We start from the raw sequence: 27,586 nt of genomic DNA, 5'->3' as shown, positions 1-27,586 counted from the left end.
CCTCAAGCTTTGTTCTCCACCCTCTGAAGCAGGTATGCGCCGGGCACTGAGCATGCCAAGTGAACAGGTCCCCACATGTCTTCTCGGGGAGCTTCCACAGCCGTCCAAGGAGGGAGAAGACATCAGTAAGCATCACCTCCGCTGGTCTGGATTTCCATCGCTAATAGCACCCTTTTCCCAAAGGCATGAGGGTTGGATGCATAGTATTATGGGAAGGAGAAAGCTACACACCAAAAACTTTCACCCAAAACCACAGTGACCCAATTTGATAAAATGTTTTCAATTAATAATGACAAAGGGGACTTAAGAAGTGAGGGTTTTTCGTTTCCTAAGGATAAAAGAACAAGTTTCCCTTATCCCTTCGATCACTCTGTGTTCCCCTCAAAGATATGGCCTTGGCATGCTGGGCTTACTGGGACTAGGGTACCCAGGGGAGATGCCGTACCTTTGGGCATGGGCACAAGCAGATCTAGCATCTTCTGGGACAGGTGAGGCCAGATGGCCAGGGTCTCTTTCTGTAGCTCCGAGTCTAGCTGCTGCCTGTCAGCACCGCCTGATAGAAGAAGATAAATTCTGAATAAACAGCGCAGAGTCAGAAAGAACAAGGAGGGAGTGGAGCTGAACCGGCATGGCACCGTGTATTCTCAGGGGACATCCCGGCTCTTAGTGGCAGTGGATCTTGCAATGCTGGGTCTTCCTGCTGAGGCGGCAGAACACAACGTGACTCCCGTTCTAAATCCTGCCCCAGAGACCTGAGGCCCCGAGACCACGGTCAGCTTCCTCATTGGAGCAGCCTCCCGGGTGCTCTACGTATCAGAGGGGAAATGAAAGAGCCACAGGGCGACCTCTCCTGCCTCATTATAGGGACGTCAATTCTTCCATCGACTCTGGTCTGAGTGACCTGATTTTAAACAGGATTTGGATCAGGCAAGAGCAGGAGGGCTGGAGGGAGGTCCACTGGGAAGCAGCAAACCTTTTCTCTCCTAAGTCACTGAGTTAAAAATCAGAGGAAGCAAGGCCCGCCATGACAGCACCCGCCACGGAAGCCTTCCAAGGCATAAGAAAAGAGGACACAGCTCTAGCTGGTTTGGCTCAATGGATAGAGCGTTGGCCTGGGGACTGACGGGTCCCAGGTTCGATTCCGGCCAAGGGCACATGCCTGGGTTTCAGGCTCGATCCCCAGTAGGGGACGTGCAGGAGGCAGCCAATCAATGATTTTCTCTCATCATTGATGTTTCTATCTCTCTCTCCCTTTCCCTTCCTCTCTAAAATCAATAAAATATATTAAAAAGAAAAAGAAAAAAGAGGACACAATTAAAGCTCATTTGTTGAATAAACCCGTATGTCTAAAATGCTTCCTATGTGCCAGACTCTGAGGCTCACATACTGTTAAAGCTGAAAGGAGCCTTAGCGATGAGCAACCGCTCATTTTGCCAGGAGGCAGTGGGCAATGTTGTAGTTATTGAATCTCAGGCTGACACTAGGACCCCGGTACTTGCTTTCCCGGTCACTGCATTGTTGGAGGGGGGACAGTTTAGACATCTCTGCCCTGCATGAGCCCCTCCAGAATCACCGCTTCCTCCCTGGGCTCACCTTTGGCGATCTTGATGTCCAGAGCAGTCCGGATCAGAGCCATCAGGGTGGAGGTGAAGTGCACTGTCATGTCCTCAGCGACGGGCATATTCATCAGGACCAACCTCTGTGGGGGAGAGAGAGAAACAGCAGGGGGAAGACGTATCAAAAGAAGCCTTGGTGAGAGGGGAAGACAAGTGCAGAGGTCAAATGCAGAGACAAAAAAGAAGGGCAAGGATCCCCACCCCTCCCGACCCTACTCTCCCTACTTCACATTGGAGGCTCATTGCTGCTGTTTTGTGCCCCCCCCGCCCCCCCGGGAATAATGCCAAATTCCAAGGGAAGGGGACTGGTCATTCTGTAGGACTCCCACAGTCCTAAGAATGTCTTCCATAGGGACGGGAAGTGATTTCTAGGCTCAGGGAACGGAGTCAGCTCTGGGAGGGGGCTCCATTCCCTGTCGCGGCTGCTCGGTATTTCCGCTTGTCCCGTGAACACTCCCAAAGCTCAGACGGAGACAGTGAGGGGGAGATTTTGCTTTGCTTATCTGACTTGAAGATACATCCTGATGCCCCCTTTTTGAGTCTTTAAGAGATGGAATTTGCCAGCACATGACTGAACATGCAGAAGTCCAGCTTCTCCAATGGATGAGGTGGAGCAGGACGGGAAAGGGCAGAGACAAACACGGTCAGGTGAGAGGGGTGGGGAGCAGGCGAGAGCATGAGAGGAGGGTGAACGAGGCAGGAGCAGAGTGGGCAGGCCGTGTTCCCCTCGCCCAAAGGAAGGGATCACACCGAAATGGCCAAATCCACTTTCCAGAGAGTATCTTGCTTTAAGAATTCTTTCAGCGTTTCCTCCAATCCCAACACGCCTTCTCTTACCAAGCTTCATCCCCGAACTTCGAAAAACTCAGGGCCACATTCCGCCATCTGGCATTGTGGAATGTGGCCATCATGAGCTAGAAGGATGCCAGCCCCTAAGCTGTACACGAGGAGCCATGTGCGGGGTGGCTGAGGGTCCCTAAGGGCCCCGTTCCAATGAGATCCTCTCTGGACCTGGGGAAGCAGGAGAAGGCCCCTGGAAGAACCACCAGCCTAGCAGGGAGGGATGTCTCCTCCCAAGGCGGGGTCTCTAAGACTCCATGGGGACATTTCACTTAACGTGACGCCACAGACATGGTGTCTTGTTTGTATCTGAGTCTCCTCTCCCTCCACTTCCTTAAGCACCTAGAAAAGTGGCAACACTGCTGTGGAGCCCCCGGCGCATGAAAGAGCTCAGTGTTCTGGGTCCGTCTCAGCACCGAAGGGGACTGAGTAGTAACTATTCCTAATTGTGGAGGGAAAAAACTCAGGCCTCAAAGCTCCGAGTCCCAGAAGGGCAGGTGATTCCCAATGGACAATGCTGCTCTATGCAAACCAGGGGGAATCCCCCCACAACTGCAGGGCCAGGCCCCCAAACTCAGTCACGCCCGGAAGGGAAATCTAATCCTGAAGGCAACAGGGCCCTGGGTCCCCCTTCCCATTGTGTGGCCCAGAGAAGTGGGCGGCGGGGCTGGTGGGGAGAGGGAGCGGCATCCTGTGTCGGGGATCCCGGGGTCCAGTCAGGTGCCTCCTTCATGTTACCTATAAGGAGCCAGGCCACAGCCCCTTTCCACACCAGAGAGCAAGGACTTGGTTAAGAGTTTTCCTCTCCTGAAACACTTCTTTCTGAGCCACGGTGAGAGCACTTTCTGCCCTATTTCCTCAGCTTGTCTGACGGAAGTTGCTCCTGTTCTATCTGCTCGGACAGCTGTGTGTGTGGGTGTCCTACAGGCCACCACTCTGCCTCCTCTTAAAAGCAAACACACTACTCAGCGCTCCCCTCGTAGGAAGCCACTCACAGGAAGCCACGCACTTGTCGTTAAACACAGATAACACAGCACAAAGCCCACGGTGGACGGCCCTGCAAGCCACCCGCTGTGTCATTTCGGGGCGGCATCCTTCCGTGAACCTTCCTGACGCTTCCGGCTCATCACCTCTTTCCCCCTCCTCCGCCTCCCGAGCCCGCTTCCTCCCCACGGCCTGGCCTCCCCACAGCTGGATCCCATTGTCGGTTGGTCACTAGCCCAGAACAAAGGAAGGGGTGGTCTACCTTATAGGCCACTTTGGAGGGACATCTCTTGCCGAGGCCTAGCGGTGGTGACATGAGAGTCAGCATTTCATACATCTCAGTGTAATGGATGCGGCCACTGCTCATGGAGGGCGGCAGGTGGCAGGGAAGGGAAGTGGGGGAAGGATGCAGACGGGGGGAGAGGAGAACAGGCATTCCCAGAAGAGCCAACACAGACAGACAAATCGTACGGGACACAGGAGAGGAAAACAAAACAGAATGGACAAACAGGAAAAGAATAGGAAACCTGTTAATCAAGGCAAATCGTACAGGTGACTCCATCCTGGTGCGGGTTTATATCAGCCCCACACAGACCCGGGAACGCTAGCGGCACTGCCCCGGGACTCGCCTGTCCGCTCCTCCTGGGCTGGCATCACCCTACTCCCCTGGTCACGCCTTCGCCCCGTACAACACAAGCCTGTCTCCATTCCCAGGGCTGTGTGCGAGTGGTATAAACCGGATAGACGGCGCTCCGGCCGTGGGTCAGAATTTCCAGGCGTTCTCTCCTGCCCTGAACCCACGGGCGGGGCGCCGTGTATCCCTCTGTGCCGTGTGTGCAGCGGAGGCGGCGACGTGGCAGGGGTGGGCTGTGGCTGCTGTCGGGGTCGCCGTTGCTTCCACCTGGCCCTGTCCGGGGGGGAGTGCCCTTGTCTCGCCAGCATGTCCAGGGCGATGGCACGCTGGGGGCAGAAGGACAAAGCCAGGTGGAGGAAGAGCACCTGCATGCCATGCTGCCCTCCCACTCTCCCATCATGCGGCAGCAGGTGGCACCAGGGTCAAGTTTAAAGAGTCTCAGCAGAGGCAGCTGTTGGGCCTCCCGAGTGCGGGAATCACTGCGTCACCATCCCCAGCCAGCTCCTGCCCGTCGCCTGGGGCCTCACCTTCCTGGGCCTACGTCCTCTTCCAGCCTCCCCTCTGGGCTGTGCTGTGCCCCGGGGAGCCCCACTCCCCTCTGCACCCAGCCAGGCTTCCTTATCTAGCGGGCTAGGCCTTGAATGCGGCTGGGCAGAGCCACTGGGATGTGAGCTCCCAGGGTCTGGCGGAGGGAGGTCCTGGATGGCCCTGAACATGTATGTCCTTGGCTTCACAAACAACAGACCCCTCCGCCCCTCGACAGTAGATGGCAGGACCCTGTGGCAGGACATGTGCTCAGGAGCCCACTGTCCTCTACTGGGACCTTCCTGGCCCCTCTGAGCTACCGAATTCTTCCACACGCCCCCAAAGCGATCCTCTTACCTACTCTCACCTCTTGCCCTAATTGTTCATTGTTTCTCACCTCCTCTCCTTCCTACAGCTTTTATAACTGTCCAGGCGCCAGAGGGCGGGCAGAGGTAGGGTGACTGGAATCACACCTGGGGACATTATATAGGGGACCATGATGCTGCTTTGCTAAAAGGAGGCGTGTCTGTCTCCAGTGAAGGGAGACCAGAACTCTGCTTTTTAAAAATGGTTTCCGCATTCTTGGAGGGAGAGGTCCCTCTGGTTAAATGTGTAGATTACAGGCGAGTGGGAGGAGTGTGTGTGTCCACCCACCAATGAGTGCACGGAGGTGAAGGAGAGAGTGAGAGGTCAAAACGGCCTTTGTTATTAAGCCCTCAACTCTTCTTTCTCCTGCTTCCCCGCCCCTCCAAACGTGCCCTTTCCCCCGGTGTAACAGCTGCTGGTTCTGGGAGGCTTGGACCTCTTTAAACTCAAAGGAAAGCAACATGAAGGTTCCCTGAGGTGGCGCGCTGGTGGGTGGGGGTGGAGCGGAACAGAGAGGGGTGTCCAGGTGGCACCCCACCGCCAGGCGCGGCTGGGGACTGGGAGGCAAACCTTGCAAGCCACCCTGTAGGGGCAGTTCTCTCCCAGGCCCAGAGGCGGCGAGATGACCCGCACTAATTTGTACATATCCTTATACGGGATCCTGCCACTGAAAAGGAAGCAGAAGTGGGTTAATAGGGCACTCAGAGAAGGCGGGAAAGAAACGACAGCTTCGCCACGGAGGGCGTGGCCGGAAGAGGAAGAGCAGCTCTCCTTTCTGGGGCCGGGCAAAGCCGGGCCCGGAGACCGAGCACGGTGGCCACCAGAGAGGCATCGCCTTGCAACCTGCACGGCCCCCAATTTCCCACGGCAATCGAGCCCGACCGGTGCCCAACGGGACTGTCTCGTGGCCAAGGGCACCCCAGGATACCTATCCATCCGGCCCACACCTGGCCAGATGCAGGAAATGGACCCTGGCTCGAGCGAGGCCTCGAGGAACACAGCCTGCCGATTCACCACTGCTCTGACCGCTGTCGAGCGCCGCTGCCGTGAAGTGGACGGCAGAACTGTTTGTTTTTCACAGTCACAGTCACAGCCAACAGCCAGCTCCTCAGGCCCACGTGTCGGGCGGCGAGGAGGGCCGCGTCTTTCTGCAGACTGCGAGACACACATTGCCCATTAGCTAATTAGTGAGGAGCACAGTTGGCACGAGGGATGCTGCAAAGGGCTGGCTTCTCTCTGTGGCAGATTTGTCTTGAGCTGGGCAAGCTCCCCCCTCTCCCCGCCGCCCCTTGGGGAGCCTGCCCAGAGCGGTGCTCAGACGACAGCCCTGACTCCTGCTCCACGCCACTGCCCAGCTCACAGGCAGCTCGGTCTGATCCAGCCAGAATTCCAGGAACTATGAGACCTGTCTTACCAACCCCCGTCCCCACGAGTCTGCTGAAGAGTTATGTTTCCTGTAAAAAGCACAGAATCAACAGTGGATTCATTTTCAGTGGCTAAAGCATCTGGTCCGGAGGCCAGGACAAGAAAGCAACAGCCAGGGGTCTGGACACATCCTGGTGTGATCAGCGGCTCCGCCTCCGAGCGCCAGGCCTCCCAGCAGCCACATGAAGACCGGGCCTTTGCTTCAGCTCTGCTCTTTCTGCCTGGTCTCGATTTTGGTGTTGATTCATCCTCCTCTTCCAAATAGCAGCTCATCAGTCCTTGAGAGGAGGTTAATCTGTCCATCTGTTTTTCTTACTGTGGATGGTTGGTACTGTTATCTATAGGCTGATGGTCTCTAACCCGTAGCAGCCTTCTCTTGGAAGACACTGACTCACTGTATCGTTGTCAGTCCCTCCACCCCCATCTCATAGACAAGACCAATGAAACTCTAACCAGAACACGTCAACGCCATGAATCTCAAAGCAGACAGAAGAGGGTTTCTTTTTCCTGTTTGCTCTCTCACAGCTCATGCATCTAAGTCTCAGGAGTAGTCCTCATGGCATTTCTTCTTCCCAGCAGCTGGAATGAGTGGGGAGGGACAGGTTTAATGCACATGGCATCTGGGTCGCGAGATAATGTGAATCCACAGGGAGCTGGGGTTTCTGGGAGCCAAGGACAGCTGAGGGAGGCCAGGTGGGCGGTGACTTCCTTTGCTAGTGGCTCAGGCTCCCAATCCGATGGCCATCCATGCTTTGCAGACTGACAGTCCACACTTTCCAGTCACTTTCCTACATGGTTATGGCCAATGATAGTACCAGTTACGCACAACCAGCCTTCGAGGTTGGTATCGTTATCACCATTTCACAGACGAGGATGCTCAGAGTGGGTAAGGGCCTTGTCCAAGGCCACGGAGCTGACAGATGCCGGCCTGGCTGGCATTCCCCTCCGACACCCCGCCCTGGGCTTTCTAATCAGCTGACTACTAGAAAGTAAGCCCAGAAGGTGAAAGCCACTGCTCAGCCATTGGAACAAGAATGGACTTAGAGAACGCTGTGCCAGAAGTCACTACTAACTGCTGAGGGGAAGAGGACTTTTGGTTCACAGTTCTAACCTGTAAAACAGCGGCCCAAGTTCAACAGCCTCAGGGAATGAGAGATTTGGGAAAGAGTCTCAGATGGGGAAGGGGTTCCTGGTGGAAGTGACGTGGCCCGTTCCTGCGAAGGATGGCATTCCTTGTGGTATTTTCAGAGGGGGCCCAGGCAGGATAGATTGGTGAGATTAAGTCCCTGAAGCGAAGATGACATGGGACAGGAAAGAGCCTGGGGAGTGAGCACTCACAGGACTCTCACCTGTCTTCAGCCACGAGGGCCCAAGGGTTGCCCTTGAACTCTAAAGCAGGGATCGGCAAACCTTTTCTGTAAAGGCTCACATAGGGAATAGTATTGAACCGTCTCTGTCACAATCACTCAAGCTTGCCTTGTAGTGCGACAGCAGCCTCGGGCAACCCACAAACGAGTGAGCATGGCTGTGCTCCAATATCTCATTGTGAAAACCGGCACTGGGCCCCATCTAGCCCCTGGGCTGGCATCGCCAACCCTACTCCAAAGCCAGAGGGCACGGCATCGCCAAAGAACTACTGGACAGTGAAAGAGAATGGGAGGTATCCCCACAAACTCCTGACATTGAACTCAGTTTCATGCAATAGCATCCACAAGGGATCAGTCGGAAGGGCAACCTGCTTGCTTTTTTATTTATATCCCTTCAGTTTTCTCACACTGGACCTTTCAAGAGGGATGAGAGACATGAATCACTCCTGTCACTGACCGTAGTGGCCAGTGGTCCGATTGGCCCAGAAATCCCTCGTCAACCCTGGTGATGACTCAACCATTAGGCAGGAAAAGAAGGTCCTCTGGGGATTGAACCCAAAGGCTCTGAGGTATGGACAGCGTGATGAGATTGGCAAAGAAAGGGACAGGCTGTCACCGAAAGAAAGAGAGGGTAAGGGAGAGAGGAAAGCTACTTCTGATACCAGAGCCATGCTGAGGACCCGGCCTCTCCAATGGGCCACAGCCAAGAGAAATGCCCTCTCCTTCTCTAACAGGCAAGCATTTGGGTGGCTCTAATGCCAACCTCTTCCTTGAGAACTTGGTGGCCCCTCATACAGGCCCCAGTGGGGTGGCCAAGTGGCCTACTCACCATGCAGCTCTGTCGTATTCTGCCCAGACGCGGACAAACTCATCCAAGTGGTGAGGCCCCAGGATGGATGAGTCCCGAGTCAGGTACTCGAAGTTGTCCATGATGACGGCCACGAACAGGTTGAGCATCTGGAGGGCACAAGGGCAGAGAAGAAAAGTTAGGGGAACCCCAAAGCAGAAAAACAGACTTCAAGGCCAATCAACAATTCCCAAGTTTGTAAGGCTGAAGGCCCCGACCAAAGCCTGTTGATCTTGCTAAATGCGTTGCATTTGTGTTATCTGTGCCACACATTTCATTGTGTGAGCAGCATCATTTCAGTTTTCTATTTGCAAAGCACTGTTATCTGTTCCATTTATTTAATTGTTACCGTAGCAGCCAGGGAGCAGCAGCGACAACATGCGCCAAGGCTGGAGAAAGCCAAGGCCTGACGCCCACTCTCCCTTCCAGCCCCTCCCCCACCCTTGCTCCACCAAAGGAGCCGACAGAACTGGGGAGACCTCTCAGAGCCCACGCCATGGCTTACTGCATGCCGACTTGAAGCTATTCTTGGCTCTTGAGTGGCTTCCAAGACCCTGTTCTCCCACTTGCTTGCTCAACAACATTTATTGTCCACCCCCTGTATTCCAAACAGACACCCAGGTGCAGGGGGTGGGGGTAAGAAAGTTCCTATCTTAACCCCGGGGATCTAGTCCCTTGCCTAGCACACTGCTTAAAGCACGCGGACACTCACTAGATGTTGTCACGTGAGTATTCTTAAAGCCTTAGTATTTAGTCAAGACTGCGACATATTGCAAATATACAAATGTTACAGATTTTTCAGAAGAGCCAGGAAAGCACCATCTGCAGGTGACAGTGGTAACAGGATTTGAATTTCATATCATTTTCACACCATGAAATATTATTCATCTTTTGATTGTTTCTCGCAATCATTTAAGAATGAAAAAGCCATTGTGTTTTACAAACGCAGGTGGTAAACCAGGTTTGGTCCATGGGCTGCAGTGTGCTGACCCCTGGTCTAGATTAGGCAGCAGGCGACAGGAATTACTGAAGGGGGGCAAACTAGGAGAGAGACGGGGGATAGCTGCGTGCAGAGGACCCTCAGGAGCAGCGTGGAGGGGCAGTCATGCCCTGAACCAAGCCAGTGGCAGGACAGCAGCCTAAACAGGACCAGAGGCCACAGCGAACAGCACTTGTTTTGTTGATTCTTGGCTGCCTAGCACCCGCTGACTGTACTTCTGCTCTTTTGGGGACCCACCCGTTGCCTATTCCTAGTTCATGTGGTTCAGTGGGGCACCCCCTTGGGACCCAGCCTTAGCCAGTCATTGGATCCCATTCCTCTGGGCCATGGTGACTGGTGGTTCAGTCAAGGCCAGTGAAAGGGCACTGAACCTTCAGGGCAAACACCTGTCCTTCCCTGTTGGTCTTGAACGTGCAGGGACTGCTGCTGTGGTCTCAGAGCCTCAGGCTGGAGTGTTTGAGGAAAGAGCTCCCGTGGAAGAGCCCGGAGCGAGCGAGCTACCCTACACCTACACGGTGGAATACTGCTCGGCCGTAAAAAGGAAGAACATTTACCTTTGGCGACAGCATGGGTGGACCTGAAGAGCATTATGCTAAGTGAAATAAGCCAGTCAGAGAAAGACAAATACCATATGATTTCACTCATATGTGGAATTTAATGAACAAACTGAACTACCAAGCACAATAGAGACAGACTCAGAGAGAGCAGGAAGACAGCTCTGGTGGGGAAGGGGGTGTTGGGTGGTGGTGAAGGGATTGAGCAAAAAAGAACCAACTCATGGACACTGACAACAGTATGGTGATTGCAGGGGGGAAGGGGGTGGTGAGGCTGGAAGAGGGCAGAGAGGGGATAAATTGTGATAAAAAAAGAAAATAGAAAAAAAAGAAATCTATAAATAGAAAAGGAAACTGGCCCTGGTGATGCCTTTGGGGCCCCAAATCAAGCCAGCTCAAGCCCCCTGCCCCAGGACTCCTCATTGCCACGTGCCTATCAATCCCTTTCTGCTTCTGCCCATGTAGCCAGGCTCGGTGTCACTTGCAAGAGAGAGAGTCCTGCCTGAGAGAGACCAGTGGGCTGTGGGGGAGAGGTAATGCGAGTCTCTGTTGCTGACTCGCAGGTTAAATGGCTGGGTGGGTGCATGGAGGAGCCAGTTATGTAGGCGGGGTAATAGGATAAGGAAGAAGTTTACAGGAGGGACCTGTTAGAGTCTACTCTGCAACACAGAGAGACTGCTGGCCCATTCTACTAACCAGTCAGAGAGACTGCTGGCCCATTCTACTAACCAGTCAGAGAGACTGCTGGCCCATCCTACTAACCAGTCAGAGAGACTGCTGGCCCATCCTCCTAACCAGTCTTCCTCCCTTCCTTCCTTCCTCCACCTAGAATGTAAGTGGACGACGGAAGGTCTAGCCTCACGAGGATGAGGGACAGCCCTGGAGGTAAAGGAGCAGGAAGTCTGGAGCACTAACCACTGTGCAGCCACCATGACGAGCCCGCACTGCCTCCCTCCTGACTTCGCTGGTGCTCGAGGGAAAGAAACATCCCTCTGGGTTAAGCCACTGTTACTCAGCTGTCTCATGCAGCTGCGCCTGATCCTAACACGGCCTCTCTTTCTGCCTCTGAGACTGGAGCCACAGTGAATATATATGCAATGGCGGCGTGGGTTACAGAGGGTTTTCCACATATCCACACATCCTGTACACTTCTTTCTTGGTACCTATTATTCTTGTTAACAAACACTCTTCGGTATTTATTATTGCTTTACATTTGCATATAGTCTTGTATAATGGTGTGCACATTCACACCTATTCTTCGTTTTAATGCTCGCCCTACGTTTTCATGTGGCAGCTTTCATCATATCAGCCCTTCAAGGACACCGCGCTTCCCACACACACTGGCATCCTTGGCTCCAAGCGCACGGCCTGGCGCATCCCACCCATCAGTACATCCCTCTGCGTGGCTGCGTGGGGCTGAGAAGCTGTGCGACTCGCCCAAGGTCACAAAGTCAGTCTCCTGCGGGGCTGAGATTTGAAAGCAGATCCTCTCAGACTGAATATAGCGTGAATTTAAAAATAACAGCAGCGTGAATTATGCAGCACCCTCCATCTCAAAATTCTACCAGTACCTTTACAGTCTCTAATGAATTTTCCAGTTATATCTCTGGTTTCTTTGAAATATTTATTATTAAACATTTACACCATGTAGGATAAAACTGTGATGTCTACCCGTTCTTCTACACGCCCCATTTCACCCCATCTAAACGCTGAGACCCCTGCATGCCTTTTAACCTTTGACGGCAGGGGATGGAGGGACCATAACAGCTTTACCCCAGGGCCTAGCCTTTTAATGACACTCAGTACAAACGTGCTGACCATGTGAATGAATCGACTTATAAAACAGTGGGGGCACAGAAGAGGAAGGAGTTACTGGGGGTTACAACAGATGCAACATGAAGTTCACTGCTCTGTTCACCGAGCTCGACTCCACCCGGGAAACTGCCCACCTTTCCAGGGCGTTGCTTTAGTTTTCGGTTCTGGTAGAGCCAGTGCCTCGCCTTTTAATGACCACTCAGTACCAATGTGAATGAATCAACGTCAATTCCAGTATCATTCAAAATTGCTTTTCAGTTATTTTCACTAGACATTCCACTTCCATATTTCTAAACAGGATACTGTTTTGTTTTTCTTTTTAAAATCTCCCGCAGGGAGTTTACTAAAACACATGCATCCGCTCACCATGCAAATAACACTCTTATTATCAAGTCCTTTTCCCTCCCATCCTATAGAAGCTACAATAGCAGCAAAGCCCATAACTCAACATGGGCTACTAATGTGGCAGTTAGTTCACTCTCTGTCCGTCCCCTGCCGGTCCCCCCTCAGTCTAGCTGCAAGCCACTTCCCCACACCTGAGAGATGGACAGGTGGCAAGTGCCACCAGGATCACGTTAGAAGCAGAAATGGCTGGATGAGAGATAATCCGTTCACTTTGGGATGTCCAGCCATGAAACTGCCCACTTTCCCAGGGAACTGCCTGAGCTTTTGATTCTTGTACAGTCAGTGGCATTAGCACTGAAGCTGAGCTAAGGGATGCCAGGATGGCCACAAACACAGGACTGGCTGTCACTGATTCGGCAGGGACACCTCAATCATCATCCTGTTTATCCCCACTGGTCAGATTATGCAGCGCAGAGATTTCTGGATGCTGCTGTGCCAATTCATGCTTCCTTCCTCCCAAAGAACGAACGAAGGGGCACCTGGGCCCCTCACTATTCTGTAAGCAAGTATGCTCCACAGTTATTACTCAATGTTCACTAATACCTGAAGCGATTAGATCCTCTCATGTCAACCTTGTCACTGTCACTAAACATCTATATATATAAAACTCAAGCGACCAGAACAACAGAACGACTGGAATGACCAGAATGACTGGTCACTATGACATGCACTGAGGTGGCTAACCGGCTGGATCAGGGGCCCGATGGGCTTCCCCTAATCTTTTGCAGCTCCTCCCCCAGGCCGGCCCCACCCCTGATCGGCCCTCCCACCCTGATTGGGGGTGGGGCCGGCTGGCCAACCTCCCATGCCTCCCACCCCTAGCTGGTCTGGTCCCAATTGGCCCCCATTGGGGCAGGCCGGCCAAACCCCACCCGTGCACGAATTCGTGCACCGGGCCTCTAGTCATAACATAAGAGAATTGCATCCATTATACTGTATATTGTCACCATTCTACTCTTATTAATGCTATCACCTTGTATTTTCAAGGTACCTATTCTCAAACAGTTCAAAGGTCTCCAGAGAGAGAGAGAAGATGTTCTTGGCCTTATTTGTAAAACATCCGAGGTACAGAAGAGAAATGATTATACTGTGGGTTACAAGAGATTCGACATGAAGTTCACTGTTCTATTCACTGACCTCTACCCCACCCACCAACCCTTCCCATAGCCATCCTTCCCAGGGAAGCAGCAAACGTCTTCTCAACCATGGATAGCCCCCCATCCAGGAGTCTGATAAGCACCGTGGCCTCCAAGAGTTCTCTTGAGAAAACCTTGGCTCTCAGTGTGGGCTGGAGTGTGTGTGACCATCCACCGAAGGAAATATCTCGTGACTATTTATCAGGGTTGGGAAGGGCTGGGCCACATTGCGGGGCAAGGGCACAAGGCTACTCACCAAGAAGGAGCAGAAGAAGATGAAGGAGACAAAGTAAACATAGGCCAGATCGGTGCCGCAGCGTTCGTTCTCGTTCTGCCCGGAGGGCGCCGTGGTGTCGGGCTCACAGCCTTTCTCCCCGAGGCACGACAGCATTATCTCCTGCCAGGCCTCGCCTGTGGCACTCCTGAGCCCAGAAGACATTTTGGTTATTAGTTGCAGGTCTGCATGTCCTTGGCCTTCTCTCCCAATTCTCCCATCCCTTTCTCTTGCCGTAGGCCCAACGGGTTTGCCTAGTACTCGAGGCTCTCAGTGCTTTCCATGCAGAGATGGAGAGTGCCAATGAGTCTCTCTCGGGTTCTGCCACCTCACCCACTGCTTCCCTGTTTTTGGAAGAATCTCTGCTGATTGTGATGGGACTTTCTGGGACTCCCAACACACCCGGCCATCCATGGTTTCCGGCCTTAACTGGAATTTGATCTGCAAGAAACTGTCCTCGCCTTCCCCCTCTCAGAGTCCCAAAGGACATGCTGAAGCTGCAATTTGCAAATTCACCACCAAGTTAGAGATGACCCCCCTGCTGCCCCCACCCTACTGTCATCCTGCTAGGAGCGGAGCAAGGGGAATGAAGAGACACAGGCAGTGGAAGAGGCGAAGACCGACTCTGTCCCCTCGGTGGAGGGTTAGGCTGCAATAGTTCCGCGTCCAGGTACCTGAAGAGTAGCATGAGGGAGCCAAAGAAACTCCGGAAGTTGTTGTGCCGGTTGATGTGACTCTCCTCATCTAATTTTATGTTTCCAAATACCTGGAGGAGAAAACCAACAGAAAGCGCTGAGCACGGCGGAGCTGTGAGGTACCCGGCGCATGGACATGCGATGCAGGGTGGGCACATCCACACGCTTGGCTCCTCCTGACGGCCTCGCCCTGAACCAGACAACTCACACCCAGGCAGGCTGGTGGGCCCCGTGCTTGTGGCCCGAGAAGCAGGAGGGAAAAGAAGACCAAAGAAGGCAAGATCTGGGAAATCTTCCACCTGTCTGTCGTTCCTCCCACGCCTAATTTGGTCTTTTTATTTCCATGGCACTTGTCACCATGGCACTCACCGTGGTACCTAAGCCGCCTTGCCACAGACATCACCCCATCACGGGAGTCTCTGCCTGTCCGGGTAGTGCTGATGGGAGCAGCTGTATCTGCAGATGTGACTCTGGTTTGGGCAGATGCTGCCCTCAGTGCACAAGTTTAGGTCAGAGAGGGGCATCTCTGTCTTCCTTGGGTGTGTTCCTACCCGGAGAGTCCAATTTCAGAAGGTCCTTATGTCTGTCAACTACCGTCCCTGAGGATGAGCACACACAAAGCAAGGCCAGGCCAGAGGGATGAAGAAAGTCAGGACGGCGGACGCTTGGAAGAGGAAGAGGAAGAGGAAGAAGGAAACGGGTTTGGGCAGGTCTGGCTCCCGAGTGAGTTGACTAAGCTGCCCTTGGTCGCTGCGCTTAGAATGTGGTCACCAGGCAAATCCACGTGAAAAAAGAGGGAAAATCCAGAGAGCTTCATCTGCAGACACTGACTAAGGATGAGCTCTCCAACACGGTGCTGCCTGGAGCCAAGGTCACCCAAGGGCTCTTCAGACGAGAAGCCGCCCTTCCATAGGCACGCTCCTCCCCAGCTGCGCTCCCGACATCAGGGTCTGGTCTCGCAAGTCACCGTTTGCACGACTGAAGGCTCACAGGTCCCTTTCCCAGCCATTTGAGACAGTTTTCAGCCTACATCTAACATGCTTCCGTGTATCTAATGTATGCCGAATGCAACATACTCCCCCCATCACAGTTTTCAGAATGTGCAATTGAGGAACAATCTCTGCCCCCAGCTATTTTGCTCAGATAACTCCCACTGACACCTGCTTTGGGAATGTGTTCTGAACGTTGCTTTTCAAAACCCAAATATTACTTGTCTCTCAGGGAGAAGGGAGGGGGCAGGCCAGGCAGCATTGGGGAAGTGGGAAGGAGGAAGGTAAGAAGGTAGAGAACCCCCCAACAGACAAACAGCAGCACTGAAAAAAAATCCCCAACAATCAAATCTAATTCTGGGTGCCCCAGGAGGAAGTTGTCAGGACCCCTTGCGTGTGTTCGCTTCTCCTTCTCTCTCTTTCACCCTCCTGGCGCAGAATCCACGATTCATCCCCGATTCACCACATACTCCAACCTTGTGTCCTTTCTCCCTGTGACACACCTGAAGCCATCATTAGATGTCCTCATTATGACCTCCTCAAACACCTTCTCCAATCATGACCTGGTTAGAGGGCAGGCCGAGAGTTTGCATGAGGTATGTGTGTAATAGTCAAAGAAAACAAAACTTACATGGAATGTTCTCCAAGCAAATTTTCAAGCCAAAAATGTGTGTTTACTGTGAAGGTGGTCTTTCTAATTTTTCCACTTTATTTTTTTAGTTTTTCACTCAGTCCTTGTCACTAACCCAAATTTCCTACATCAAATGGGTACAGAGGAGAAAGAAGGGATGCTGAGACCCATCAGAAAACTTACTAAACGTAGAGGTTTATACCCTTTTTCACTTGGACTCACAGAACTGTAGAACCAGGAAGGACCTGTGAAGCTGTGTATCCAACTCCTCTACGGGACTGGTGAGGGTGTTAAGCCCAGAGAGGTTCAGTCACTTGACCAAGTTTGCACAGCTGCTCAGCGGTGGAGCGGAGGCTGAAAGTCTCGCCTCTAAGGACCTGCAGCCCAGAGCGCTTTTCCATGCCCAGCAAGTTACTCCTTCCTTCCACGCTCAGATTCCTCTGCGAAGCTCTCTTCTCCCAAGATGGCTTTGAAAGTTCAGAATAACGGTCCTTCCCATGGAGATATCTTGTTGAGTTTACCTCTCTAATGCTCTGTCTCCTGTCCTTCTGCCTTTGTTTGTAAGGATCCCTTTGCTTTGTTAAGACAATATGAGATACAGTCTTTCTCGTTAGATGCTTTGTATCTCGCTCGTGTGTGTATGTACATAGGTGCACGCCTGTGTACACACACACACACACACACACACACACGGAGAGAGAGGGTAAGGACATATATTTAGCACAGTGTCTGTCACTCAGGAAGTTGAGTAATGGTGAACAACATTATCATCATTTTCAGTAGTATTAATAACCAGTTAGTATGGGAGATGGTGTCATTCTAGTGTATTTTGTTTGAAAACCAAAAAGGCGGTAAGAACTGTTTTTCAGCATCAGTAAAAAAGAATGTCATTTTATCAAGTTCCATTTGGCTGTTCAAGAAGATTTTAATTCTAGAACCAAATACTCGGAAGTTCGAAGGGCCTTAATAGAAGTCGTCAAGGCAATCTTCAAGGTCGCTGGAGTCCGCTTCCTCCACGCCCCGGACTTCATCGGTAAACCCCTGCTGAAGTGTCCTCCTCGAAGGAGATCTCATTACTTCTCAGCCAAGCCTCACACTTCCTGACACTTGGCTTCTATCACATAAACTCTCCAGTAATGGGGTCAAAAGATGAACGAAATCCAGAAGCGCAGACGCGAGAGGAGTAGAAGGGAGAGCCTTTCAGAGGGGCGCCGGAGAGGGCTGCCGCCTGGGCAGGCCTGGGAGACGTGGCCAACGGCCCCAGATGGCAGGTGCCGTGGAGAAGACAGCTGGCAGGCAGTCCGAAGGTGGCCAGCCTGCCGGACTGCAGGGGACGGCCACTTGGCTGAAGTTCTGGGCTGGGGCTTAGTCTCCCTGCCTCCAAGTCAGAGAGTTAGCCTCCCCGAGACCAGCAGAGAGCCTGTGCCCCCCGGTGGGTAGGGCCATGGGCTGCTGCTGTGTGTTTTCAGCAGGAGCCCACCTGCCCTAAATGACAGTTGCCTGTGAAAGATCTTTTGGCCTCTTCCGCTCGATGGGCCTTTGGCACCTGTAGGAATATCCAGGGTGGGAACCTGATCCCCGCTTCTCAATTCCCAAACCGGGAAGGATGTGTAACCAGCCAGCCGCACGGCCCTTTGAGAAGAATTAGCTGGAATGTGGCCCTTGGGTCTAGGGTTTGGCATGCTGCCAGGAACCTGACAAGTTGTTCCCTGGGGTGAGTCTCAGGCTGTAAATCTCAGCCATTCAGGATTTTACACAGACATATTCTGTGTCACTGCATACAGGAGATCAGCCATTGACCTTCTTTAAGGCCTAGCTCTAATACCTGAGACCCTGAACAGTGGATCAGCATGAGCCCTGCCCCCTCCTTAGTCCCCTGGGCATCCTCTGGCCAAGAACGCGGGTGCCACCTTTGCTGTGGTTTGTGGTTGGCAGTCCAGCTGCCTGTAAGTCATCACTACGGTCTCACAACCTCAGATGAAACCCCTGTACCAGGCCACCCTGCCTACTTGGGCAATCTGAGGGGGGAAGCCAGCACCTGGGAAATCCCCAAGGTCACAGGGCAACAAGACCTTGGGAGCGTGCCCCTTTCACGCACCCCCAGCCTTGAGTGCTAAGTGAGCCAGAGACAGTCTGGGCCCCAACCGCCCTGACCAGGCCCAGCGCGCGCCGGCTCACCTGCATCCCGATGATGGCATAGATGAAGAAAAGCATGGCAATCAAAAGGCAGACGTAGGGCAGGGCCTGGAAGGAAAGCAGAGATATGACCAGGAGCTCAAAGGCAGGCAGCTCCCAGGCTCAACAGCCTGCAGTCGCCGGCAGTACACGGAGTCTTGTCTGGAGGCAGACTTATGCAGACTCTCTGGGGGCTGTGTCCCGTGGGGCTGTCCTGTTTCGGGGTGCCATACTTTGCAGATGTCCACATCCTCTGACAGAGATGGAAACTGTTGGCCACAGGGAGGCTCATAATGGACCTCATGTCCAGAATATTCCCTCACCTGGAGTGTGGCCCAGATCTCCAGGGAGAGCTGGGAAAATTCCTGGGCCTGGGGCTTATCCCACTTTACACAGCAGAATATTAATAACGTGGGCCATTGTGATGCAAATTACACAGCAAGCATCCAGCACTGGCCCCAATCCTAGTGTTACCCTTTCCCATTCCCCCACTCAAGGCCACGCCCATGAGAAGAATCTGTAAACAATCTCAAATGTTGGGGTCTCCGTTGTTTGTCAGTTCCTAGAAGGCTCCTTCATCCTCTGAGAAAACATCTTTTCCCCAAGTTTTAGGTTCCTGATATTTCCATACGTGTCATGCAAAATCCCCAAAATGCCTTTTAGGTGTCAGCCACCACCAAGCCCCGTCCAAAATCAGGCAGCACAAAGTTCCACACTGGGCAAGCGAACTGCCGCTTAGGGATGACATCTGTTACGGGGGTGTAGGGGCCAGGGAAGGAGATGGAAGGCAGGAGACCGCCCTGGGTGGCTGGGCGCATGCACACAGGGCAGTTGGGCTCGGGGGCCAGGGTGGGCACTGTAATTCTGCGGAGATCTCAGTGCCGACGTGCCAATCCCCCTTCTTTATCGTCCAGGAAGCTCCCCGAAAGGCGGCACAACTACCTCCTGTGCGTCTCCACTCTATCTTGAGTGTGGACAGTACAGATCCCAGGGGATCAATTCCAGGCTTTCAGCCGGCAGGAGCCGCAGGGCTCACCAACAGATCTCACTGAATGGAGCCCTGGGAGACTTGGGTGATGTGAGTAAAGGATAAAAGTTGGTGGGAGAACCCCTCTCCAATGAGGGCTGACTCCCGAGATCTGTGGGCCGACTAGCTGCATTTCGAGGGGCCATGGGAAGACTCCCTCTGCTGGAAGGAGTAGGGAGGTAGGTTGCGTGCCATCTGGGTGTGCTACCTTCTACCAACTTCTATGTTCACCTCCTGCCCTTATTCTACCTTCTCTCCTCCAAGGGCTCCTAGTTCATCCCTCCCTTCCCACAGCTTTGGAGAGAGGACTAAAGATTCCTTCTGATCTCTTCTTTATCGCGTTATAAATGCCAGTGCAGTGGTGCAGACCTGGGCTGGGCTCAGGGCTGGGAGGGCGGGGGCAGGCAGTGCCATGCTGTTTATATTGTGTGGCCCCTGCTGTGTATCTGCAGAGGCAGCCTTTGTTATGCCAACGTTGGGAAAACAACTTTTATGCATGTCCCAGGACTGTTCCCAAAAGGGAACACCTTCCCGTCACAGTGTCACCTGTCTTCACCAGTGTGTGTATTCACTGAAATAAGCCAACCATTTGGCCATCACTTTTTGACAGGCTTTTTCTTTGCCCTGCATAGTGTTCAGTTTTAACAGAGAAATGGTGAGCACGATAATATGACAGGCTGACACCTAGTTCTTAAGAGACTCACGAACCAACGGTAGCTTGTTGGGGAGGCTTCTAGAGAAAAAGGTTTTAAGAGCATCTGGTTCCAAAACCTAAATCTGAATTCACCTGAGACTCATAGTAAATTCTTGCTAAGGGTTTAGATGTCTCCTCTGCCAGTTAGCTTGGGAAACGTGGTTTTCCAAAGGCCTCTGGGGGAGCTATCACATCAAACAATGACTCTGGCTACAGCAAGAATGTCAAAGGTTGCTCCGAGGAGCCTGAGTGAACTTCCTTACAACTGGCCTCACTTCTCAAGCCCGTGGGTCCTGGATGGAGAAGTGAATCAAGGATGAGAGTGTGGGCTGAGCGAACGCTCTTTCTGAAGGATAAGAAACTGCAAACTCCCTGGCTTGCCTTCTTTATCACAACTTGGACTTGAAAGATGGGGTGGGCAAAAGTAGGTTTACAGTTGCACTGTGACATTCTTTTGAGTTAATAAAGCTATTGTAAACAATCATACCCTGCATGTCTTTCTCCAAACAACTATAAACCTACTTTTGCCCACCCCATATATAAATAATTAAAACAAAGAAGACAATGCTGTGATTTCTTATCTTTCAATCACTGAAAAGCATCAAATTCATTATTAAAACACAGTCTTGGAAAAACTTGTTTTTGTATAAGAGGAACATAGTAAGCATTTGAATAATATTTAGGCCCCCTGAACCTTAAAAGTAACTAATTATGGCCCTAGCTGGTTTGGCTCAGTGGACAGAGCATCGGCCTGCAGACTGAAAGGTCCCAAGTTTGATTCCGGTCAAGGGCACATGCCCATGTTGCGGGCTCAATCCCCAGTATGGGGTGTGCAGGATGCACTCGATTAATGATTCTCTCTCATCATTGATGTTTCTATCTCTCTCTCCCCTCTCCCTTCCTCTCTGAAATCAATAAAAATATATTTTTAAAAAGCTTCCCTTAAAAAACACACCAACTAATTATGGTATTGGCTAGAGCCTGAAGGTATTTAAATAGGTTTGGGAACTTCTTGTGCTGGAAGTCTCTGCCATTAAAGTGGGTCTCAGGTATTGGTATTTCTCTTACACTTAATTACACATACACCTCTGTCCTTTCCACAGATGCTTCCCAGGTTACCCTCGCCAGGCATCCTGTTGGTCTACAGGACACAGAGGCAACTGTGAGCACCCACACACCCAGTGGCTCAGGAAACACAGATGAAGACGTGCTGGGACTCGTCCTGCCATAAAACAGACCTCAAGGAGTCCTGTTCCGTGAGATAAAGCCACTGTCACGTCCCTGAAAATGCAGAGGGGAAGTGACTACAGGTGGCTGGCGCCATACATGGACAGGGTTTTGGAATGCCTCCTAAGATAAGCTCCCTGCCTCAGTGGACAGAAGAGATAACTGAGTTACAAAGTTGAGGTGGTTTTCTAGAATGAGATTCTATCTGGTCAGACATAAGCTGCCCGCTGCGCGGCCGAGCTGTGCTGTGTGTACCTGGTGCGCCTCACACACACCCATTCCACCAGCGTCAGAGGTGAAGGGACTTGTGCAATGACGCCGTGCTGCCTGGCCGTGCTGTTGGCCCTGACAGGGCCACCCCGGCCCTCGGAGAGGAGGAGCGGGTGCCTCTCACCTTGAAGGACTGCACGAAGGTCCAGAGCAGAATCCGGATGGTGTAGCCCTGACGCAGAAGCTTGATGAGGCGGGCGGCGCGGAAGAGCTTCAGGAAGCTCATATTGAAGCCGCTGGTGTTCACCAGCTGGTGGGCCGAAAGGAAACAGAATTAGTGGCATTAGAGTCATTTAGAAAATATGAGCCCTAGTTAGCATTTGCGTATTTACCCCTCATTCAGATAATAAAATTGGACATGGATTCTGTCTTTCCTGCTTAACCCATCTCCGGCTGAGGGGCCAGTGAGGACCATCTCTCTCCGCCTCCCCAGGCCTGCCTTCTATTCCCAGGGAGAAGGGTCGGAAGTACCCTGGAGGGTGCCCTGCGTTAGACAGAAACAACCTGCTAGTCTTCTGTAAGTGGTCCTAACTCTGCACTTAGATGCCAAAAGAACAGATCTCCTCCAACATTCTAAGAGAGTTCCTAGGAGCTCGCCAAGTCTTCTTTAGGATGAACAGTTTAGGCCAGTGGTCGGCAAACTCATTAGTCCACAGAGCCAAATATCAACAGTACAACGACTGAAATTTCTTTTGAGAGCCAAATTTTTTAAACTTAAACTTCTTCTAACGCCACTTCTTCAGAATAGACTTGCCCAGGCCGTGGTATTTTGTGGAAGAGCCACACTCAAGGGGCCAAAGAGCCGCATGTGGCTCGCGAGCCGCAGTTTGCCGACCACTGGTTTAGGACAAATGATTCAGGTCTAACAACTTTGGGGGCAAAAATCCTAGACACTACGTCTCTTTTGGCACTCTCTATCCGTTCCACTCACTCCAGGAGATGTCTGCTATGTGAGTCATGCAGATGAAACCAGGCTTCCGTGAGATCCAGGGCCCTCCGATGTTTGCATTTTCTGGCTAAAGCTCAGGCGTGAGGACGTGAACTCCCCACACTCAGAGGGCTACGGGTTTGGTTTGATGAGTTTAAAACAGACTGAACGTGCAGAGGGTTTTCTTAGATGCTACTTCAGGGCCAAGCTTAAAGACCAGCTCTCCGAGCCATTCACCTTGCTGTCCGTCAGAATGATTTCTGTGATGCTGCCGATCACGGTGATGAAGTCGAAGATGTTCCAGGTGTCTCGGAAATAGTTCTGCCAAGAGAATTCAGCCATGGGGGCATCAGAAAAAGGAGGAAAAGAAAACCAGGAAGAAAAGAAAAACTGGGGAAAAGATAAGTTTTATTACATAACTTTGTCACTTGGAATGGAAACTTGTTAATTTATGTACAAGTTCATTCCATCATTGGCTTCAGTTTCCTATTTCACACCAGAAATGCTATGTCTCCTTTACTAATTTGGGAATTTCTCATTTGGGAAGCAGTTTCATCACTATCTGAAGACCTTGTTATTGAAGGTGTCACTAAAAAGCTCATATGTAAGGAAGAGATTTGTGGCCAAGAACATCATAAATCCAAGAAAAAGAAAGATCATTGTCACCTACAAGACAATCAAATTACTTACAATATTATTTCAAGGATTTCTACAACTATAACTCTATCCATTTTGTATCACGTGACCCTATAAATATACAGTTCTGACTTTCAATTATTAATAAAAGTCACAGAGATGTCCTAAGTGACTAAAGATGAAAGATGTGCTAAAATCCCCTCTAACTCCATCGAGCCTTTCGAACCAATGGGTGATTTGCAATAGGATGAACAGACTTCATCCCCACCCCCCCTTTTCCTGTGCTCTGTTACACCTTTTGAGGAGGTGTAATGAAATAAAGTACCAGGAAGCAGTAATAAAATGAGTGGGTCGAAGGAGATGGAAGAGAAACAAAGGACCCAGGAAATCTACCAATCAGATAACACTCTGCCTAACAGAAAGAGTGGGCTATGTGGCCATTTCCAGGGCTCAGGTGAGCAAAGACCTTGGACTGTATTCCTTAAGGCACAGGACACTCAGGTTTCCCAATGTCACCTGCTTGCCCATGGCACTCTCAGAGCACTATAGAAGTGCACCCCCTCCCATCCTCATGGCTGGCATCAGTGAGTCCTTGCTGTGTGCGCCAGATACTGGGCCAGGCCCTTGGCATTCATTCGATTCATTTATTCCTCCTATGGAGTCTACAGAAAGATAGTGCTGAGTGGTAGGGTTGGTAAGAAGAGTGGGAGAGACAAAGATAGGGAAGGAGTGTGGGGAGATGAGCTACGTATAATGAACACCTACTCAGGACTGGAAGCCTTAGATGCCTTGGGCATACTGCCTAATTGGATACATACTGCCTAATTGGATACACACAACAAATAGCTATTGTTATACTCATTTTATGAATGAGCAAAGTGAGGCTTGTCTGATCCCAAAGTCAGATGTACCTGCCAGGCATAGAGAGAAACGGGAGCACATAGCCTCACAATCACACTTTCCATAGCGAGTACCTACTCCTTCATGACTGGAGCCAAGGCGAGTCTCCAAGTTCCTCTTATCCCCAACCTGGGGCAGATGCCTAGTACCTGGATCTCGCCCCATAGAGCAGAGAGAATACAAAGCCAGGTCTCAGAGGATGGAAGCCCTGGATTCCAGGTGAGGATGCTTCCCCACAGTATGGTAGGGAAGCCACAATACAGTCAGAATAGTACATTACGGTAGACAGAGTGTGGGCTTCCAAGTTAGCCAGACCAGGATCTGAATGCTGGCTCTGCCTTGTAGGAACCCTGGACAAAGCATTCAACCTGCCTGAGCCCTAGCCCAGCTATAAAGGAAGACCACTGCCTATCGAATAGAGCTGATATGAAGCTGAAATGAATCATATGTAAAGTATTTGGTACTTAATAGACAACCAGTATATGTTTATTCCCTCCCTCTTTTTCCTCCTTTTTTATCCCCATTACACTTTCCAATTCTACTGCCTTTTTATTGTGTAATCCTCAAAAGAACGACACAATTTTTCTGACCTTCAGTTTCCTCATTTAAATGAGCAACAATAACGCTAATGATGCTACCGGCCATGGCTATTTGTCACTGAGAAGACGGGACAGGGTGCGTGTTAGGGTATCTGAATACCTAGAGCACTCTATCAACGTAAAGATGTCTCGAAACCTTGAATGACAATATGGGGGTGAGGGTGGGAAGGAGGCAGGCTTTGGGGCCGAATCATCGGGTTAAGCTTTTAAGTCTGTATTCAGCATTTGCCATAATCAGACACGTAACTGGGGACTTAAGTCACAGGTAGTATCAATACCACATGCAAGTAATCAAGATGCACGGGGAAACTTCCCTCGTTGCGGTACCACTTCTCTATCACCCCGCTCACCCCGTACTCAGGGCTGGACTGTATGACCCAGGCATCTTCGTTGGTGGTAGTTTCTTTTCACTCTTATTTCCCCAGGTCTCAAGTCTCAAAACACTCAAAAGGAAGTGAGGCAGACAACAATGCGGCCACCTGCAATGGGTTTCCTTCAACTCTCCTCCCCAAGCCATCAAATAAATGACTTTTCAAAGGGCCATTAAGAGAGCAAAGCAACCCCACAATCAGCACGCGCAATTATCGAGCCCGTATTCAGACAACAAGCAAAGTTTCCCTTCTTGCAGAGAAACCCGGATACACGTATCATCTGGAATAGAAGCGCACATGGAATAAGTGGGAAACGGCTGTCAGTGGGTTTCCCTGCATCCCACTGGTCTCCCTGTAGACGCTGAAGCAAGGGGGTGGGGGCCGAGAGGGCTCCCTTGTTTACAGGACACTGAAGCAATCGGCTAGGTTTGCTTCACGCTCTTGAGAGCAGATGCAAGTATTTGCCGATTATAATCAGTAGTTCAAAAGTCAAAGGAGGACTCACGCCAGAAAAACTCATCCCAACCCTTCCCAAACCCAAGTCCAGAATACACACACCTCTCTCTCCCACTCACACACACATACACACTTCAAAGGTCATTAGCTTTTATAAGCTTAATAAACATTTTTGTTGGCAGAAATTACTCTTCGTGTAACTAAGGGGAGGAGGCACATTAGGTAAAACCTATTATCAACTATGTGTGAGGCTGAGAGGGACAGCTATTTTCCCATTTGAGTTATAAAATTTTATACCTTTTACAGTAAATGAGCACTCCAGGTTTATTAGTTCAGTCCTTGCTTTGCTCCCTAGCAACGGATAAATCGCAGTGCTAGTGAGACCCAATGACTGTCACCCCTCAACCACTGATGGAATCGGACAGGACCAGAGCGGACAGCTGGATGAGCGTGGAGCTCTCCTATCCTTTGCCCTTTCTCCCAACCCACCATCACCTTGTCTCCACGGTAGTTTACTGGGCAGTCGAAAGGAGCCCACCATTAGGTGGGTAGGTACACGAACCGTTTTTGAGTCGTGGTACCCACTCTCCTTCCCACAAAGGCTGGGGAGAAATGTGATGAGGATACATTCCATGACGTACCAAGAAGCCAAACGCGATGATCTTCAGGACACATTCCAAGGAAAACACCATGGTGAAGGCGATATTCAGGTACTTCAGGGCCAGTTCATAAGTACAGGGCGCGGAGTAGTACTGCCGGGAAGAGAAAAGAGGAGAGAAAGAACCAACCCTTAAAGTGAGAGGGGTACTCCGTGTCCCCGAGGCTGGCCATCTCTCACCCCTCCCCTTGGGAGGCACTCTGGCACGTGGTGCAGGAGAGACCGACATGGAATTCTGCGGAGAAGACTCAGATATTCCATAGGGAAGACTTAGCTATTCCATAGGGAAGACTCAGATATTCCATAGGGAAGACTCAGATATTCCATAGGGAAGACTTAGATATTCCATAGGGAAGACTCAGATATTACATAGGTAAGACTCAGATATTACATAGGTAAGACTCAGATATTACATAGGGAAGACTTACATATTCCATAGGGAAGACTTACATATTCCATAGGGAAGACTTACATATTCCATAGGGAAGACTTACATATTCCATAGGGAAGACTCAGATATTCCATAGGGAAGACTTACATATTCCATAGGGAAGACTTACATATTCCATAGGGAAGACTCAGATATTCCATAGGGAAGACTTAGCTATTCCATAGGGAAGACTTACGTATTCCATAGGGAAGACTTACATATTCCATAGGGAAGAACGAAACAAAACGGAGGGAAACACAGACCCTCCCCCAAGGCTACTTATTAGCAAAAGCCAATCTTCTCAAGATGAAGGTGGGCAGGACAGAAACCTTTCCCAGAGTTAAAACTTGCCCATTTAGTATTAAACAAGGTCAAATCTCTTCCAACACTCCATTAGAACCCTGTGATCACCTACATCTCCATACATTTCTACCCTTGTCTGAAATTCAGTGCCATCACAACCTCTGGTCTTGGGAACTACTGGGCAGCTGCTATCTTTCACTGTACTTTGCCCCAAAGACCCAGAGGCTGGGCTATTGAATGAGAGAAGATCAAAAAGAGAATCCATGATGGAAAAGCAGGTAAGGACCCTCACACTGGTAAGGTGGAGTGTCTTGGGTGAACACGCAATTGCTCTGTGAGGGAAGAGTCCCCGAGGTTCGCCTGCCCCAGTGCCCCCGGCCACCACCCTCTCACCTTCATCATCAGCACGATGGTGTTCAAGGCAATCATGGCCATGATGGTGTACTCAAAGGATGGAGACACCACAAAGTGCCAGACGCGGTACTGGAAGGTGTGCCTGTTCTGCGGCATGTAGCGGGTGAGCGGCTTGGCACTGATGGCGAAGTCGATACACGCCCTCTGTAGGGAAGTTGTGACTGGTTATTGGCCCAAACCCAAATCCCCCCAAGCCTTGCACATTCATGGCTCTGTTAGACGGTCAGAAGAAGAGGACAGTGTATTAAACATAGGGCGGCACAGGCAGATGTAAAAATGGCAAGAGGGATTGTCTGGACAACATTGTAGGTGAGATGTCACCTTAAATGAATACACAGAACTGGGGGCGGGGGGTCTGTCACATGGGGTAAGAACTTAATGGTTATTAATAATGC

At 51.2% G+C, this 27,586-nt stretch overlaps 1 protein-coding gene across 3 annotated transcripts in view; it reads right to left on the bottom strand.

Moving 5' to 3' along the window:
• CACNA1E (calcium voltage-gated channel subunit alpha1 E) overlaps window positions 1-27,586 on the bottom strand; it is a 267,144-nt gene that overhangs the window by 11,631 nt on the left and 227,927 nt on the right. For all 3 annotated transcript variants that reach the window (XM_054711820.1, XM_054711821.1, XM_054711822.1), the window contains 11 exons: window positions 27,171-27,335; window positions 26,028-26,138; window positions 22,662-22,745; window positions 21,621-21,746; window positions 18,282-18,347; window positions 14,463-14,554; window positions 13,771-13,936; window positions 8,587-8,714; window positions 3,703-3,799; window positions 1,594-1,699; window positions 446-553 (listed from right to left, as the gene is read on the bottom strand). In XM_054711820.1, the coding sequence (XP_054567795.1) occupies window positions 446-553; window positions 1,594-1,699; window positions 3,703-3,799; window positions 8,587-8,714; window positions 13,771-13,936; window positions 14,463-14,554; window positions 18,282-18,347; window positions 21,621-21,746; window positions 22,662-22,745; window positions 26,028-26,138; window positions 27,171-27,335 (1,249 nt within the window). The remainder of the gene's footprint in view (window positions 1-445; window positions 554-1,593; window positions 1,700-3,702; window positions 3,800-8,586; window positions 8,715-13,770; window positions 13,937-14,462; window positions 14,555-18,281; window positions 18,348-21,620; window positions 21,747-22,661; window positions 22,746-26,027; window positions 26,139-27,170; window positions 27,336-27,586) is intronic.

The sequence above is a fragment of the Eptesicus fuscus genome, chromosome 22, assembly GCF_027574615.1.
Source record: "Eptesicus fuscus isolate TK198812 chromosome 22, DD_ASM_mEF_20220401, whole genome shotgun sequence".
In the NCBI taxonomy this organism is placed as follows: domain Eukaryota; kingdom Metazoa; phylum Chordata; class Mammalia; order Chiroptera; family Vespertilionidae; genus Eptesicus; species Eptesicus fuscus.
The sequence above is the reverse complement of the archived record's forward strand: the minus strand, read 5'-3'. Positions and strand labels throughout refer to the sequence as shown.